The sequence below is a fragment of the Stegostoma tigrinum genome, chromosome 16 (assembly GCF_030684315.1).
Source record: "Stegostoma tigrinum isolate sSteTig4 chromosome 16, sSteTig4.hap1, whole genome shotgun sequence".
Taxonomy (NCBI): domain Eukaryota; kingdom Metazoa; phylum Chordata; class Chondrichthyes; order Orectolobiformes; family Stegostomatidae; genus Stegostoma; species Stegostoma tigrinum.
The window spans coordinates 9,125,070-9,142,412 of record NC_081369.1 but is presented as its reverse complement, the minus strand read 5'-3'; the positions used below and the strand labels follow the sequence as shown (position 1 = coordinate 9,142,412).

The following is a 17,343-nucleotide window of genomic DNA, read 5'->3' as shown; positions in this document are numbered from 1 at the left end:
TGTAGATTGCCATCTTTACAAGTGCCCAATTAGACTCTATTCTGTACTCATCCTCCTGAAAGAGAACTTCCCCTACCCCCATGGCACTCACATCAATATCTACTTTAAATGCTTGCTTCAAGTTTGCAGCTTCAAGCAAAGTTTCACTTGTTAAAATAACCTCAGCTTTCCAAAAGCAGTTTGGTATCTCAGCTCATACTAATTTTATGTCTATTTTTCCTATCGGTCTGTCTGTGCCAAGGTTTGTAACAAATGGTCATTAACACTCTCACTCATTCCCAAACCCCATTGGTTTCCTGTTTTGTTGTGGGAATGGAGAACTAGGCAGCTCCAGCTTCTACCTTTGCAGACCTGAACAGAATTCATCCCTGTTTCACCACATGTCCTTGACAAGTCACTTGGAGCTGAGTGAGCTTGCTGTTCGCAAGATCGCCCATTAGGTCAGCTGACCATCTTTCAGGTATGGGTGTGTATCAGGAGGGCATTTCAGGAAATGCCACAAAGAGCTAAACTTGTCACCACCTGATTCAACATTTTCTTTCTAACATGAAAGGTATCTGGGCCATTTCAGAGTTCAAATTTGATACAGGTATAACACAGCCAAGAGTTAATGAAAGCAGAGCTTTCTTTCATGTGGGTTAGCAAGGGAACCTACCAGCACCTCTTGACAATGTATGTTGCTATACTTATCCTATCCATTCAAACTTCCAACTGGGATATCAGCTAGGAGTTGGCTTTTGTCACTGCAATAACTTTTCAAGAGTCAATACAGAACTTTGTGGAAGCCTTGAGCTTGACGCAAGCAAAGCTAGGAATCTGCAGGTTCAGCTACTGGGGAGGGGGTTTACTAGTTGGTGATCCAGCATGATGTTAACATCCTACTGAACATGGGCCAGCTTTTCTCGGTCTAGTCCAAGGGAAGTGGCCTCTCCCAGAGCCAATTATTTTGGCGCAACCTGGTTTGCCTCTGCCTTTCAATGTAGCGCAAGACCTTGTTGAATTTGCTCTTTGATCTGCACATAGATGGGTAAGGAAGAGACCTACACTTGTTGGTGTCTCAGTATGGATTTTTCATAAAATGGGGGTGTAAATGTGTCCAACAAGGACTCAGGGGCGAGGGCATCAGTGGAAGTGAGATGGCACCGAAGAGAATTGGTGCCTGCCAACCAGGCCCAAGGTGGAGCACCGAACAAGCTGAGCACTTTACAATTTCCTACCTTCATACTCCATTTCTTAGGCTTATTTTACTGTGCTTCGAGATGACACCAAGGAGTGGTGACACCATACAACACTTCACTGTGTTTTGTAAAACAATAACATGACAAATAAATAAATAAAATCATTACAGTTGCCTATCATGCAGTTGTAATCCTCTGATCTTCAAGGTGGTTCTTATTAAAAATGTTGAGCTTTGAAATTCCTGCAGGACAATGATTTCACTGAGAACTGCACCAGTAGCATTTCCTCCTAAGCCTGGTACTTCTGCTCCTCTCACCGCTCCCCCAACATTTTGTCAGCCTTTCAAATTCAATATAGATGTGCTCAGGAATTTTTTGTTTGTTTGTTTCTGGAATTAACGCTGGATACATCCAGGGTATCCTCCTTTACACTACCAGAATCCAGAGAACCTCCTGCGACAGCAGTGTATACACTTCAGGTGATTAGCTGTCAATTTGCTTCCCATGGGCAATTTCCCATTTTCCTTTGGCCTCTTGTTTTGCTATTACCACCACCCCCCACCCCTGCCAAGATGAGACAATAGAATGCCTCTGCCTCCACCAATTTTGATTTGGGCTAGGCTTTCTTATAACACCACAAGATTGGGGCATGGAGAAGAAGTAGGCCATTCAGCCCATCAAGTCTGCTTTGCCACTGAGGTAATGGCCTATCTAACAATCCTCAACACCACTTTCTTGCCTTTTCCCCATAAACATGGATTCCCTTATTGGGCTAAAAACCTTTCTATCTCATCCTTGAATGCAGATAATGGCCCAGCCCCTACAGCTCCTTGCAGTAAAGAATTCCACAGATTCATTAACCTCTGGAAGTCGAAATAAGTATAGCCCCAACATATTCAACTTCTGCTCATGCATGGGATCCAACCCAGTGAACTTCCTCCAGCACATCGCCAATCACCTATGTTTCCTTAGGGAACCAAAGCTGGTGATGACATTCTAGGTGTAGTCTAATCAGTGCCTTGTATAGTGCGGTAGTGTTTTACAAAGACTTTTGTTTAAAATAAATACTCCAGTCCTTTTGAAATTGAAGGTCAACATTCCATTTGCTTTCCCCTTTGACTGATGAACCTATATGCTAGATTTGTGATTCAAAAAAACTGCTACACTGAAACTTTCTCCAAATAAACAATAATGTTCTTGCTGCCAGGGTACATAACCTCATTTTGCAAGCACTGGCGAACTCTACTTACTATGCTTCCGAGTCAGACCATCCTAAATTCGTAATCAATTGTTTTTTCTTCATTAGGGCTGGGTTAAAAACAGCACATCCACAGTCTAAAGGTGGTTCATAGAGAAGGTTTGACAAGACCTTGAGGTGGAACGAAATGCGACCCTTTCCAGTGGGGACCAATGCCAAACAAATATTCAAATCACTAATGTGGCCAAAATACTATAGGCTGTTATAATGCACGTGGAGGCACTCAAACATCTGTCACTGTAATTTTAATAAGTTTTAATGCAACAGATTTCAGTGTGATAACCTCATCTTTATGCAGTGCCTGCAACATTTGATACAAAAATGCCAAGGCCAACAAACTGCATATGGGATTTAGGAGTGAGGAATTCAAAATTCTACAGAATTCAGACATCTTTCAAAACATCCATGGTTGGAGGACTCTCCTTCCAATGGGGAGGCCAGGAAGCCTGAATGCTTGGCCGCTCTTTCACTTTCATGTAGTATTCCATCAGTTTGGGATATTTGTCTGTTGATAATCTAAAAAACAAAATTAAGTCATTAGCATTCATGGCACAGCCTCAACTCCTCTGTTCCACCAACCCCTCCTTCTCTCAACTGGAGGAGAAATAAAAAAGGAATAGTACCATCTCGTAGACAGCTATTTATAGGTAGGAAAATACAAGGTTGGATTAAAAAACCAACCTCCATGATATTTTTCTGTTGAGTTTTTGTTTTAAATTCTTAAGTGACTGTGGCTGGCTTGCAAGGTCACTTCAGTGCAATCTAGAGTCAACTGCACATCTGAATCTGGATTCATGCAAGATAGACTAGAAGGAGCCGGGGGGTCTCCACAACAGTTTCGTGGCCACCATCGAAGATTAGCCCTCAAATCCAAGCTCAACTAAGCAAATTCAAAAGGAGCCTTGTTGTGAAGCAGTGGCATGTCCCTTGCCCTGGAACTGAGAGGCCCAGGTTCCTGTCCCACCTGCTCGAGAAGTCTGCAAAAACATCTCAACAAGTTATTTGGACAGGTATGTGGATAGGAAAGGTTTAAGAGGTTAATGGGCCAAAATCAGGCCAATGGGACTAGTTCAGGTTAGAAACCCTGCTCTGACTGATTAGAAAAATATGTTAAATAAAAAATAAAACCTATGGGAATTCCAATTCAAAAAAAAACTGCTATGGTGGGATGTGAACATGTATTCCCCGGGAGTACAAGCCCAAGCACCTGGATCATTAGATCAATACCAATCCACTGCTTCCTGGGGAAGTGGAAAGGAGAGTTCAGTCAATTTCACTATCTCCACATAAACATCTGCACTTAATGTGTTTCAAATCAATTCCCTTTAAGATTTGTAAGCACAATTTACACTAAAAAAAAGTAGAACACTTGAGGCCAGAGTGTCACACTGAAGGAAATAGGAAGAGGGGAAATAAGGAATTTTCTTGCAACTGCTTACAGCCACAGTACATTTACTATTGATCTGTTAGCAGGAAAAGAAAGAGCACAAGTAAATTTAGGGAACATTTTTCATTCATGGGATGTCAGTAGTATCATTGGCTAGGCCAGCATTTATTACCCATCCTCTATTGTCCAAGGGCCATTAATAGAAATCAACCACATTGCTATGGGTCTGGAGTCACATGTAGGCCAGACCAGTTAAGGACAGCAGTTTCCTTCCCTAGAAGGGGGCATCGGTGAATCAGGTAGGTTTTTCTTTTGACAATTGACAGTGATTTCACAATCATTAGACTCAATTTCAGATTTTCATTGAACTCAAAACTGAATCTGCCACAATGGGATTTGAAGTAGGATCCCATACAATACTACCTGTGCCTTTAGATTAATTGTCTTATGACAATACCACTAGGCCAACCTCTCTCCTCAAAGGGCAGCAGCAACCATAACTTTACAAGTATTAAAGACACTAAATGGAGAAGGAAATAAAAAGCCAAAAAAAAAATGCAAAGGTAAAAAAAGTTGGATGAGGCCAGGGTTGAGAAAAAATTAACTTTCCGACTCTGGGAAAGATTTACAATACTTGGAGGAAACAAATTAAAACTGTTATGGCATCAGATAGCAAAGAAAGGGATACACATCAAGCTTATAGTCAAGACAAGGGAGACTTGGCTAGAAATCAAATGCTTACGAACTACTTTTTTTAAAAAAGAACAAGGTATGCTACAGGCACGAAGTAAACAATCAAATGATTAAGGCAATTGTGTTGCTTAAATATTTAGTGGAGAAATATCAAAACTGGATGGCAGACACATTTAACCACGTGAAGGAAGTGAAGAAATAAATCCAATCCAAAGTCCCGAAACATCAGCTTTTGTGCTGCTAAGATGCTGTGTGGCCTGCTGTGTTCATCCAGCTTCACACTGTTGGGCCATAACCTGGTGTTGTGCAATTTCTGAACTTGTCCACCACAGTCCAACACCGGCACCTCCACATCATTTGTTTGTTAATGCATTCTCTTCTTGCTGCTCAGGGAGTGAGGATACTCGGGTCATCGAGAGGGAAACATCACAACACTGGAGAATGACACTCAGCGGCTGGGGCCATTCAGCATACACCAAAATGGGACTCCAGTAGGTTCACTTCTAACTGGCAGCATCTCAGGAGCACAAAGGTTTTGTGCTCCTGAGATGCTGCTTGGCCTGCTGTGTTCATCCAGCTTCACACTTTGTTATCCCAAAGTCCCTTGCATAGATTTCTGGAACAATCCAGGGGGTGATAAAATACTATTTCACTAGAAAACAAAAAGCACCCCAGCCCTACCAAAAAAGGTCTCATGAACATCTGAACAAAACATCCAGGCTCCACAGACTAATTGGTGGAAGAAAGGGGAGAACATATATTGCCTTTCCACTTTCATAAGGGAGGAAACCTACCTTCAGTGAAGTCAGTTGAGCAAATATAGATAATTGTAGGAATTTCAAAATTTAGATATTGTATTTCAGCATAAAAGGTATCACATACTAATGAAAAAGGATAGTGCATGCATAGTCAGTTGACAGTATATAGATTTTTTTAAATTCATTCACGGGACAAGGGCATCACTGGCCAGGCAGCATTTTCTGCCCATCCCCAATTGCCCAGAGGGCAGTTAAGAGTCAACCACATTGCTGTGGGTGTGCCGTCACATGTAGGCCAGACCAGGTAAGGATGGCAATTTCTTTCCAATTGAACCAGATGGGTTTTTTCTGACAATTGACAATGGATTCAAGGTCATCATTAGGTTGTTAACTCCAGATATTTATTGAATTCAAATGCTACCACCTGCCGTGGTGGGATTCGAACCCAGGTCCCCAGAACATTTTCTGGCTCGCTGGATTAACAGTCCAGCGATAATACAACTAGGCCATCGTCCCCCAGATGCAGATGTTCAGTGGATAGCAAAATCCTCAATTACAACAAAATTAAGCTTGCCTAACAATTATACTGGAAAGCATCATCCAATTGCAAGTTATATTTGGTGAGTCTAAGGTGTTACTTAAAAATCCACACAAGGTAGGGGATCAAGGAATTGAAATATAATGTACAGACCAAACACTGCAGTGTCAATAAGAGGTCATAAAGAAAAAGGAAAGCAAAAAAACAAAACAACTAGCTTTATTCCTAGAGGGATGCAAACAGTAGAAACACTTGCACCTCACTTGGGAACACTGACATACTATAGAAAGTTACTGCTTATAAGCATTAAAGATTTGCCAGAACACCAGAAATACAAGAATAAACAAGCTTGATTACTTGTCAAGTGGAGGGAGGTTCATATGTGATCACCTTTGATCACATTCAAAAGACAAGACACTTTTCACTTGATAATGCAGAATGCAAAGCCATCAAACCAAAACTGGTACAATAGCAAAAAACAAAAGGAAATTCAGAACTAACATTTTCCCCTGCTCCTTTAGGCTTTGGAGCTCACTTCCACAATATTTGAGACAGGTACTAAAGATGAATTAAAAAGGGGAAAGCTGGGTACACTTGAAGACAAGTAGAGGATTTTACTGCTCAATTAAAGAGAAAGTACAAAATGGTATAAAAGTAACATAGGTTGAATTGACCTGTATGCTGACAATTCTTTAATTTGTTTTAAAAATGAGAGAAGTGTCAGACAATTGGCATGCAATTAATAGCAATAGTAGCAACATACCCAAAGCGAACAGCAAAGGCTACTTGTGGGAACAGCATTACATCTGCCATTGTGAAGTTCTTCCCAGCGATATAGGAGCCAGGACCCAGCTAGAAAGAGAAAAGAAGGTTACTAAATGATCACAGATGGAGTTAGAAAATGGCCCAAATTATATGAAAAAAAAGACTTTTTTGCATTTACTGGTACCACTGGACAGCTCTTCAGAATCAGTGTTATTATGTTAAAACTGTAGCACTAAAACCCACAAGAAACTCAGGCAAATACTTCAAAATCAGGAGGATAAAAACAGGTTGATTATCTCACTGCTCCAACTGTGGTAAAAATCAGATAAATCTAGGGGAGATTTGTTGGGCATTTTATCCTGCCGGTTTCAGACTGGTAAAAGAGAATTTCACACCACATTTTCTGCTTGGAAATCCTGGATATAAGCCAAGTTATATCAGCAACAAATACTCCAGAAGAAAATCTGGTCACAGAACATTCACTTCAGTGACTCAAGACTTCGATTTTTAGTCATCTCAAAAAAAAAATTGCTTTCTCTAAACTGTAGAGATATCACTTCTGTAATCAAAATCTTATCAGTCTGGTCAACTTCCTAAAGGAGGGACAAAAAAAAAAAGCACAAAACCATGACTTGCCCTCAAATTACTAATGCAATAGCAAAGACACGGATTTGTAGAAATCCATAAGGTATTATGCAAAAGAAAATTGAAGTATACACCTTACCAAGCACAGAGATAGTCGGAGCTGCCAATGCTGGCAGAGATAACTGCATGGAGCTGGAGGAACACAGCAGGCCAGGCAGCATCAGAGGAGCAGGAAAGTTGACGTTTCGGGTCAGGACCCATCTTCAGTTTTCAGGTCCCGACCCGAAACGTTGGCTTTCCTGCTTCTCCGATGCTGCCTGGCATGTGTTCCTCCAGCTCCACACTGTTAACCTTAACAAGCATACGTGCAAATGCAAGGTACTTCTGCTAAACCACTTGTTTGTGGCACATTCACTCATGCCAGAAAGTCAATTGTGATGGATTCAAAAAGCAGCTGTCACGGTCCACACCAAACAAGCAGCACTATACAGTGTTGTTTACGGAGCTACTTTATTCCCTAGATGGTGTGTTCATTCCCCTTTACCTTTTCAAGGTATCGTTCCCATAGCATCAACTCTTCCTTCAGTGCCTTTTTGTTCCTCTCCACAGCAGAATCATGACGCTCATTTTCTGGAAATTTCCAGTCATAGAAGGTCACAACAGCTGTAAAATAGTATATTGGCATGGGCTGGTGATAAAACACCACTACAATAGTGTCAAGTTTGGCAATACAAAGTAAAACTCTGCTGGGTTAACAGTTATGCTTCAAAAGCTAGATTGATAGAACTACTGCAATTCTTAACCAAGTATTGTGAATAGCCAAGACAGTCATTGCAAAGGCAACAAAATGGAGCAAAACTGATTAGCAAGAAGGTAAAGTGAGTAGGAACAGAGAGCAGAGATAGTAGGAACTGCCGATGCTGGAGAATCTGAGATAACATGGTGTAGAGCTGGACGAATGCAGCAGGCCAAGCAGCAGAGGAGCAGGAAGGCTGATGTTTCGGGTCAAGACCTGAAGAAGGGTCTCCACCCGAAATGTTAGCTTTCCTGCTCCTCTGATGCTGCTTGGCTTGGAACAGAGAGCACTTTGATAGAATATTCTAGTCCTATTACTGTTCACCATGTTATGCTGATCCCAGCTGATAGTAATACTGGGCTAGAATGACCACAGAATACAGTCTGGCTTGATTTTTTTTGTAGTTGGTTAATTCAGGACTGGTCACTGAATCAGTAAAGTCATTTATAATGATAATGATAGACTGGTCAAGAGCTAGACAGGGGTAGAAAAATTTCACATATGTCATGATCAGAAGTGAGATAAATCCAGTTCCAAAGGACCATTCAAAATGCAAATGGCCACACACTTCAAGAGGACTAGTTACAGGCTGGCGAGGATTAAATTAGAGTGCCCTGTCAAACCACCAATTGGATAGGCCACATTGTCCTTTTCAGCAAGTTTCTATTGAGCAGTATCACAAGAAAACAAAAAAATCAGCTCCTCCTCCCACAACAACTAACATTGACCTCCCTCAGATTGGCTGTTCTGGCCTAGGTTAAGATCTCATACTGGAACTCTCACCACTCCCCTCCCCACCAAATTGAACAAGGACACACTGTTTATTGATGTAATTGGCAGAGTCGGAGGGGTTTTAAAAACTTAAAATAAATCAGAATTATAAATAATTCTCAAGTAGCAGTAGTAGTCCCTCAAGTAACTAAAATGGGATAATTTAGCATCCTGCAAAACATCTACATAGGTACTGGAAGCAGTGACTGTAGAATTTAAATGAAAGTACAAAAGTGTTGGTGAAGATACTGCAAAATTAAAGAAATATTGGGTACAGGAAAACTGAACCACCACTTTAGAACATAGAACAATACAGCGCAGAACAGGTCCTTCGGCCCTCGATGTTGTGCCGACCTGTGAACTAATCTAAGCCCAACTCCCTACACTATCACATCATCCATGTGCTTATCCAAGGACTGTTTAAATGCCCCTAATGTGGCTGAGTTAACTACATTGGCAAGCAGGGTGTTCCACACCCTTGACCACTCTGAGTAAAGAACCTGCCTCTACAATCTGTCTTAAATCTATCACCCCTCAATTTGTAGCTATGTCCCCTTGTACAAGCTGAAGCCATCATCCTCGGAAAAAGACTCTCACTGTTCACGCTATCTAATCCTCTGATCATCTCTAGACCAATGACATTTCATTAGGATTGCTTATTTATTGGGGAGGCAATGGCTTATCACTACATTATTAAAGCAGAGACCCAGATTCACATTCTGACAATGGCAAATGGTAGAGTTTGAACTCAATAAAATTAGAGCCTAGCATTGATCATGAAACTACTGTTGATTGTCAGGAAAAAATTCTGGCTCATTAAGTGTCTAGATAAAAGGTGACTGCTATCCTTACTTGATCTGGCTTAAATGCGACTCCAAACCCAACGCGATGTGGTTGGCTTTTCCTCATTAAACCTAAATTTTCTAAGCAACCTATACAGAGATGTTATTACACACACCTAGAGCAGGTGGGGACTTGAACTCAAGACATCCAGCCTAAAGGCAGGAACACTACAATGACACAAGAGCCCTGTGGTTGACTGTTAATTGGGGAGCCTAATAAGGGACAGGCAATAAATGCAAGCTTTGCCAGCAACGCCCAGATCCCATAAACAAAACGAATATAATAAACAGCCACTTCTCCCTAGAGTCAGCTTAACAGGGCAGATGGCTCCAGCAGGTTCTCGCTACCCAATGTTTTAGGTCAGCGCTGAAACTGATTCTGTTCATTTAACAAAACCAGAAAGTGCTGCAAACTGGTCTGGCAGCATTTGTGGAGAGAAAAATCAACAGTTAACATTTGAGGTCCAGCGACTCTTCCTCAAATCCTTCTTTATTCTCTCCACAGATGCTGCCAGACCTGCTGAGCTTTTGCAACAATTTCTGTTTCGTTTGATTTACAGCGTCCGTAGTTCTCTAATCCGTTTATCTCACTATCCAGTTTCCACGCTAGAGCTAACGAAATATCATTTCGTAGTTCTTATTCCAGCTCCAACCCGCCCCCAGGAAGAGGGGTGGGGGGAACGCACATTTCCTACCCCCAGGAGAGGCTGTTAGCAAGCGTGCCTATTAAGTTTGCACAGTTGGTAACTCTAACATTAGCCTGCAAATTTAAGGCCAGAGTAAAGCAAAACAAAAACAGCGAGAATAAACTGCAATGCAAGCTCCGGGAATCGTACCCAGTTTTTCCTGCAGGGTCAGGACCTCGTGCATTCTCTGATAAACAAGCGCCTGTTCATTCCCAGTGTCTGGAATCAGCTGGGTACCTTGGGACTTGAACTGGTTCTGCAACAGACAAAACCATGTTGTTCATAAACAAACAGACGTCAGCGGCATTTAAGTGAACCGTAAGGCGAAAGGAGCCTGCCTTCAAATGGTATAACTAGGCTCCAGCAGCCAAATAATTCAATGTTTGGAGAAAAATAAATTCTTTAAAAAAAGAGTGCAATGATTTCGAAGATTTTCGCCTCACCCCCATCCCACTTACCTCCAAGTACAGACAGACTCCAAAAGATTCATTCAAAATAGTGTCCCCATGGCGGAAACACGGCAACTGTAATGCAATTTGCAAAGTGTTATGTTTTTGCATAAAATACATTTTTTTTACAGAAGAGAACACACCGTACTGTACCCCATAATTTGCAAGCTAACTCTTCTGTTACAAGAAACAAAGTTTCTCAAGAAGAGGCGCGATATATCAAACCGTCACCTGGCCCCTTGGGTTCACTGCCAAAACTTCGGACGATTTATGATCCATCTTTTCAAAAGACAGCAACTGCCTCTTGTATCCCTGCAATTTCTTCTCTTCCAAGGCGATCATGACCCTCCAGCAGGGTGGGGAACCGGAGCCCCAAATTAAGAACATACTCTCAGCCATTCTGCACTTAGCGCTACTGTTGCTGCTCCCACAAAATAAATCAGGTCCTTATCTGCCAGTTTTCTCGTTCACAGCTCGCCTTTATATGTTCGGACTGCCTGAGGTGACGCAATTTACTATCCATCACAACTCCTAGTGTAGCACCATCTAAAGGCTAGCATCAATTCCTTTTTATATATGTATAGGATATGATGAAGAGTCCAACATTTGTTTCCCATCCCATCCCTAAAGCTGCCTTCTTGAACCACTCCTGTCCTTGGAGTGTATCGATACCTGCCATTATTGTTAGAATTCCAGGATTTTGACCCAAGAATGAATACTAATTCCATATCAAATAATAGCATGGGATCATACACACGCCTGAAAGGAGATTGGAACTCCAATATGATTGCCAAAGAGGAAATTGTCTAAAGTAGTCTGGCACTTTTTGAAGAGGTAACAGTAGTGATAGATGAGCGAAGAAGTATTGGTGTGGTGTTCAAGGAATGTCACAGGGCATTCAATATAATTTCACATAACAACCTTGTGACAGAAGCTATTTCTCATGGAATAAAATAGCCAGGGGATACAACATTTGTTGAGTAATAGCAAATGGAGAGTCGTGGTCAATGGACATGTTTCAGGCTGAAGGAAGGTTTACAGCGAAGCTCCCAGGTGGCAATGTTATGACCTTACCTTCCCTGATGTAGAAATAATCTTGATCTCAGCATACAGGGGACAGTTTCAAAATTTGTGGATGATTGTAAACAGTGAACAGCACAGTGTAGAAAATCAAAAAGGATATAGCTAAGCTAATGTGGCATGCGGATTGGTGGCAGATGAAGTTCAATACAAAGAAGTGTGAATTAATACATTTTGGTAGGAAGAACATGGACACAATACAAGAGGTACAATTCTAAAGGGATGCCGGAGCAGAGGGATGTGGGTGTACATAGAGTCATACAGCACAGAAACAGACCGTTTGTTCCAATCAATCCATGCCGAACATAATCCCAAACTAAACTAGTCCCACCTGCTTGCTCCTGGCCCATATCCCTCCAAACCTTTCCTATTCATTTACTTATCCAAGTATCTTTTGAACATTGCAATTGTACTCACATCCACCACTTCCTCTGGGAGTTCATTCCACACGTTCCACCATTGTGTGAAAAAAATTGCCTCTCGTGTCTTTTTTAAAATCTCTCTCCTTCCACCTTAAAAATGTGCCCCCTTGTCCTGAAATCCCCATCCTGTGGAAAAGACACTGACCATTGACCCTGTCTATATGTCTCATAAGCACAGATTATTAAAGGAGCCTGGGACATGTGGAGAGAGCTGTAAGAAACCTGGGCTTTATCATTTGGGGCATAGAATACGAGAACAAGGACGTGATGCTGAATTTGTATAAGACACTTGTTAGAGTATTGGCTGGAGTATTGTGGACGTTGTAAGTACTACACGATAAGAAAGACGTGAATGGAGAGATTGCAGAAGAGATTCACAAGAAAGGGTCAAGGAGTGGGGAGCTTCAGTTATGAAGATAAATGGAAGCGTTTGCGACTGTTTTCTCGTTGGAGAGAAGAGGTCTAAAAGTATATCTGAGAGAATTATAAGAGGGCTCAATGGAGTAACTAGGAAGAAACTGTTGCCACTCATAAGAAGAATTGAGAAAAGAGCATAGCTTTGAAGTGGTTAGAAATGGTAAAAAGAAGTGAATTGATAAGGTAGCAAATGTGATCTGAACAAAATACCACTTTTAGAATTGTACCCCCTGTTTTATATTGACTTGTTCTTCTGATTAAGCTGCATCATCTTCCACTTCCAAAGGATAAGAAATAAGTATTGAACAGGACACCAGAAAAATTCTTCAATAATGCCTAGGGAACATTCACCCAAACATGGTACCTCATCTTAACCATCTCATCTGAGATACAGCACCTCCAGCAGTGCAGCATTCATGTTGAACTGAAATATCTGTCCATCTAAAGGCAGTCATCTCATTTCATGGAATTGTAGATCACCACAGCAATGGGGTTCCCATCCTTCCTCTGAGACATTCACCTCAGGCAGTCTTCAGCATCACAAATGTTAAGGAAGTGAAAACCATAATGCTTTCAAGGAGTGACCCTTGTCATAGGGTTGCAGAGCCACACAGCACAAAATCGAAGAAGTCAACTTTTATGGGGTGAGGATAGATGGAAAGAATTGTACATTCAGGCTTCTAGAACATTAGTGTAAACCCCCAGATCCTCATGAAAAGAAAGGATTGCACTCAATATTTAAAAGGTATTAGAATATAGGAACCCCATCCCGCAGGGCAGTATTCATTGTCCAAGAAAAAGTTGTTGGTGTATGGCATTCCAAATTTGAAGTGGGAAAATACTTACTGGCAAGTCATTAATTGACGATAGCCAATAACAGCTAACAAACGAGCACCCTGGCCAAGGCACTGCAGTCTGTCTCCCTTGTATTCCCACGTCCAAGAAAAGAATGGTATTTAAGTTGTGTACAATGTGCAAAAAGCTATTAATGTGGCTGGGGAGGATTGCTTCCCTCTGTGGCCCACTTTAATCCTCAAGCTTGAACCGGCTGTGCCATTCTTGGCTTGTCCCCCAAACTATGCCCCAATCCCATCTCTACCCCCAAAAGGTCAGCCAAATTTCCATCTAACACTCTCAAAGCCCAGTCTCCCAGATGACCCGCCAGCTCCCATCTGCATTCTATGCTGTGCTCCGCAAGAAATGTTGATAAGTTTGACAAGTACATTGTCCTTTGCCCTACGCCTGATAACAACACACTTCTTCGCCATCTGGGTAAAAGTAAGATGGATGGATGTGTAGTTTTAGATGGTGGCATCATTGCATCTGCTGCTTGTGTATTGACAGCTATCTTCATCATCATAAACAGACATTATTTCCTGGGGAAATTCCTGTAGCATGACAATTTTGGGAGTAAAAATGCAGGCTGTTTGACTTTGCAATGCTATGCATGCAATTTACTCACTTTTCTGCCACCCCTTTTAATGTGGCACGCCTCCCTTTTGTTTCCATCTCTTAATTTTCGTGCCTGTTAACAAATTGTAGGAAGAGTGAGTGTTTGGAATTTAAGATAAGGTTTCTGGCTGAATCACGTGCGCTGAATTCCTGGTTCAGACAAGCGGACAGGGTTCGGCAGATGAAACATTGGTTCATGTTGCATCAGAACCAGTTAAATGACTCAGCACTTTTTGTTCTTATTTCAGACCTCCACTATCTACAGAATTTTACTTTGACATAAGTAAGAGATTTAAAATTTAGAAATTTTTTCTGAAGAAGGGTCCTGGCCCAAAACACTAACTTTTCTGCTCCTCTGCTGCTGCCTGGCCTGCTGTGTTCATCCAGCTCCACGCTGTTTAATCTCTGACTCCAGCATCTGCAATTCTTGCTATCTCTTTACCTTGACTTAATTTGCCACACTCATTCTGGAACCTGGTGAACCAGAAAGTTTAGAATTGTGAAAGTTGCGTGCAAATTTATTTCTCAAAGATAACAGCAGGGCGGTGGATGGTTTGAGTTAGAGATAAGTTTTGCACAGAACTGTTTTGACAAAGTGTTCACTGAACTCGAAATGTTAGCACATATGCTGCCAAACCTGCTAAGTTTCTCTAGCAATTTCTGTTTTGGTTACAACAAACTTTGCTGTGCTAAATGATAAAACTGCATGGGAAGTCGCAGGGAAGGTTGAAACCATCCAATGCACTAGGCTAACGCTGTTAAGTAGTTTAATGACAGGGCTTTGTGTGATATAAGATTCTTAAGAAGGAATTCAGACTGTATAATACTTTTTTTGGTTTTAAAACAATGGACTGGGGACGCTGAAGATCTGAAACAAAGAAAAACAGAAAATAGTCGAAGTGCTGACTTGTGTTCTCTCCACTGACGTTTCTAGACCTGCTGATGTCCCCAGAAGTTTTCTTTTATTATAACAGGTTTGTGGTACAAGGATTTAATGTTGAAAATAGTAAGTTTAATAGCTGTAATATGATTCCATCCTCTCCCTCCTAATGTAATGCCCTAAAATCTCTTTCATCTGATGAAGGAGAAGCGCTCCGAAATCTTGCAGTTTTAAATAAACCTGTTGGACTATAACCTGGTGTCATGAGATTTCTGACTTTGTCCACCCCAGTCCAACATCAGCATTTCGATATCATGTCTAAAATCTTCTGACATGAGATCCTGATTTCCCTAGAAACACTTTAACCATCATGAGAAATTGTGGATTGGCATTCAAAGCTGTTTCCCACTTCTATTTCTTCATTCTGGGAAACAAATTCATATACAGACTAGGGTTGCTGAATGAGATACATCTTCGCTAAGTAGTGGCAGTGATATTAAAGGGACAGGAGGATCCACCATGACACCCCAACTCCCTCACCAGCCCTATTCCTGCCAGTCATTTTAGCCAAAGTGGCTGGGGAGGATTGCTTCCCTCTGTCGTCCACTTTTAGCCTGAAGCTTGAGCCAGCTGTGCCATTCCTGGCTTGACCCCCAAACTGGATAACTCACCACTGCCCCAATCCCATAAGACATAGGAGTGGAAGTAAGGCCATTCGGCCCATCGAGTCCACTCTGCCATTTAATCATGGCTGATGGGAATTTCAACTCCACTTACCGCACTCTCCCCGTAGCCCTTAATTCCTTGCGAGATCAATAAATGATCAATCTCTTCCCTTAACACGTCAGCCAAATTTCCAGCTTAGTCCCTCAATGTCCCGTTCCCCCAAACACAGATCCCTCACTGGTTGTCAATGGTCTACTTGGAATCCAATGGAGACAATTGACTCATAGCTCCTAAAGGCAATATAACGGTTGACCTATGGTGATTTTGTGGTGCTGAGGTATGGTTGTGCTGAGTTCAAGTCCCAACTGTCCCCGATGTGATTTTTCTCTCCACAGATGCTGCCACACCTGCTGATGTTTTCCAGAAATTTCTGATTTTGTTTCTGATTTCCAACAGCCACAGTTTTTGTTTTGCCTGATGTGTGTTGGAGCACGTTCAAAGAGGTAGATCAAAAATCATTGAAATCACTAACATGAGAGTTGATCCTCAGAGACAAAGTGCAATCAAGGACAGCAGCTAAAAACCTACAACTAGTATATTGAATCTACTTTATTATTCAGAGAGTACATGTAAAGTGATGCAAGATGTTAAAAATATCTTAGAGTCATACAGTCATACAGCATGGAAAAAAACCCTTCAGTCCAACCAATCCATGCTGAAGATAATCCCAAATCAAACTTGCCTCGCTTGACTGCTTCTGGCCTGTATCCCTCCAAGCCTTTCCAATTCATGTACTTGTCTTAGTTTCTTTTAAACATTGTAACTGTGCCCTCACCATCATGAAGTCATTCCACACGCAAACCGCCCTCTGTGTAAGAAATTTTCCCCTCATATCTTTTTAAAATTTCTTTCCTCTCTCCTTAAAAATAAGCCCTCAATCTTGAAATCCCCCAACCTACAGAAAAGACACCTACCACTAACCTTATCCATATCCCTCATGATTTCATTAACCTCTATAAGGTCACCTCTCAACCTTCTATGCTCCAGTTAAAAAAGTCCCTGCCTGAACAGCCTTTCTTTGTAACTCAAAACCCGCATAACAAGTCACAACAAATCCCTTGCATTAGGAGAGCAAAGTATTGCAATTTCATGCTGAATTCAAGCAAAAATGATGTGTTTCTTGCTACTGATTAGGTATATGTGAGTGTACCTACAGACAGAGCTAGCACAATTTTGCGCATCTAATGCAGAGGTCCTTGGATCAAAAATTTCGTTAAAAACAGCCTCTGCATGAAAACTTGCCAGACAAAGGACCACTTTCAAAGGAGAAAACATTACTGCAGAAGATGCCAATATTACAAAGCTCTCATTTCCATGAGGATTGGACGAAGAGTGACCCAAACTTTCCACTTGGCACAAACATGGCATCTCCTTGAACTCCAGTTACTCTGCAGAATGCTACATTATTTTATCAAAATTGTACCATTTGTAGTTGAGATGAGATGCCACAGTTCTTGTTGTTACACATTGTATGACATGCATTGTAACAGAATAGAAATCAAAGTCCTTCAGAGGAAACACCCGTGATCCACAAACATTTTTCAAATTTTTGTCAGACTCAGTGCTTGACAATCCTACAAAGTCTCAGTGGGATACATTTAGAACTAGCACTGTTCCATAAAAATGTTCAATCAAAAGCATCTAAAGTAATCAAAAGTAA

At 41.4% G+C, this 17,343-nt stretch overlaps 1 protein-coding gene across 1 annotated transcript; it reads right to left on the bottom strand.

The window, feature by feature from the left end:
* Positions 1-2,662: 2,662 nt before the first annotated feature.
* On the bottom strand, positions 2,663-11,201 carry LOC125460113 (glutathione S-transferase A-like). The gene is made up of 6 exons (XM_048547232.2): positions 10,938-11,201; positions 10,716-10,781; positions 10,408-10,513; positions 7,707-7,825; positions 6,576-6,664; positions 2,663-2,952 (listed from the first exon to the last, which is right to left on the bottom strand). Exons 1-6 carry the CDS (start codon positions 11,103-11,105, stop codon positions 2,820-2,822), a joined length of 681 nt encoding a protein of 226 aa, XP_048403189.1. The 5' UTR covers positions 11,106-11,201; the 3' UTR covers positions 2,663-2,819.
* Between the last annotated feature and the right edge of the window lie 6,142 nt (positions 11,202-17,343).

Excerpts from the sequence above, each read along its gene's own strand:
- LOC125460113 (XM_048547232.2), bottom strand. The coding sequence starts at position 11,105 with ATGGCTGAGAGTATGTTCTTAATTTGGGGCTCCGGTTCCCCACCCTGC. Across the intron at positions 10,782-10,937 it reads CAGTGAACCCAAGGGGCCAG|TTGCCGTGTTTCCGCCATGG; the intron begins GTGACGGTTTGA and ends ATTGCATTACAG. Across the intron at positions 2,953-6,575 it reads GCCTTTGCTGTTCGCTTTGG|ATTATCAACAGACAAATATC; the intron begins GTATGTTGCTAC and ends TTTGTTTTTTAG.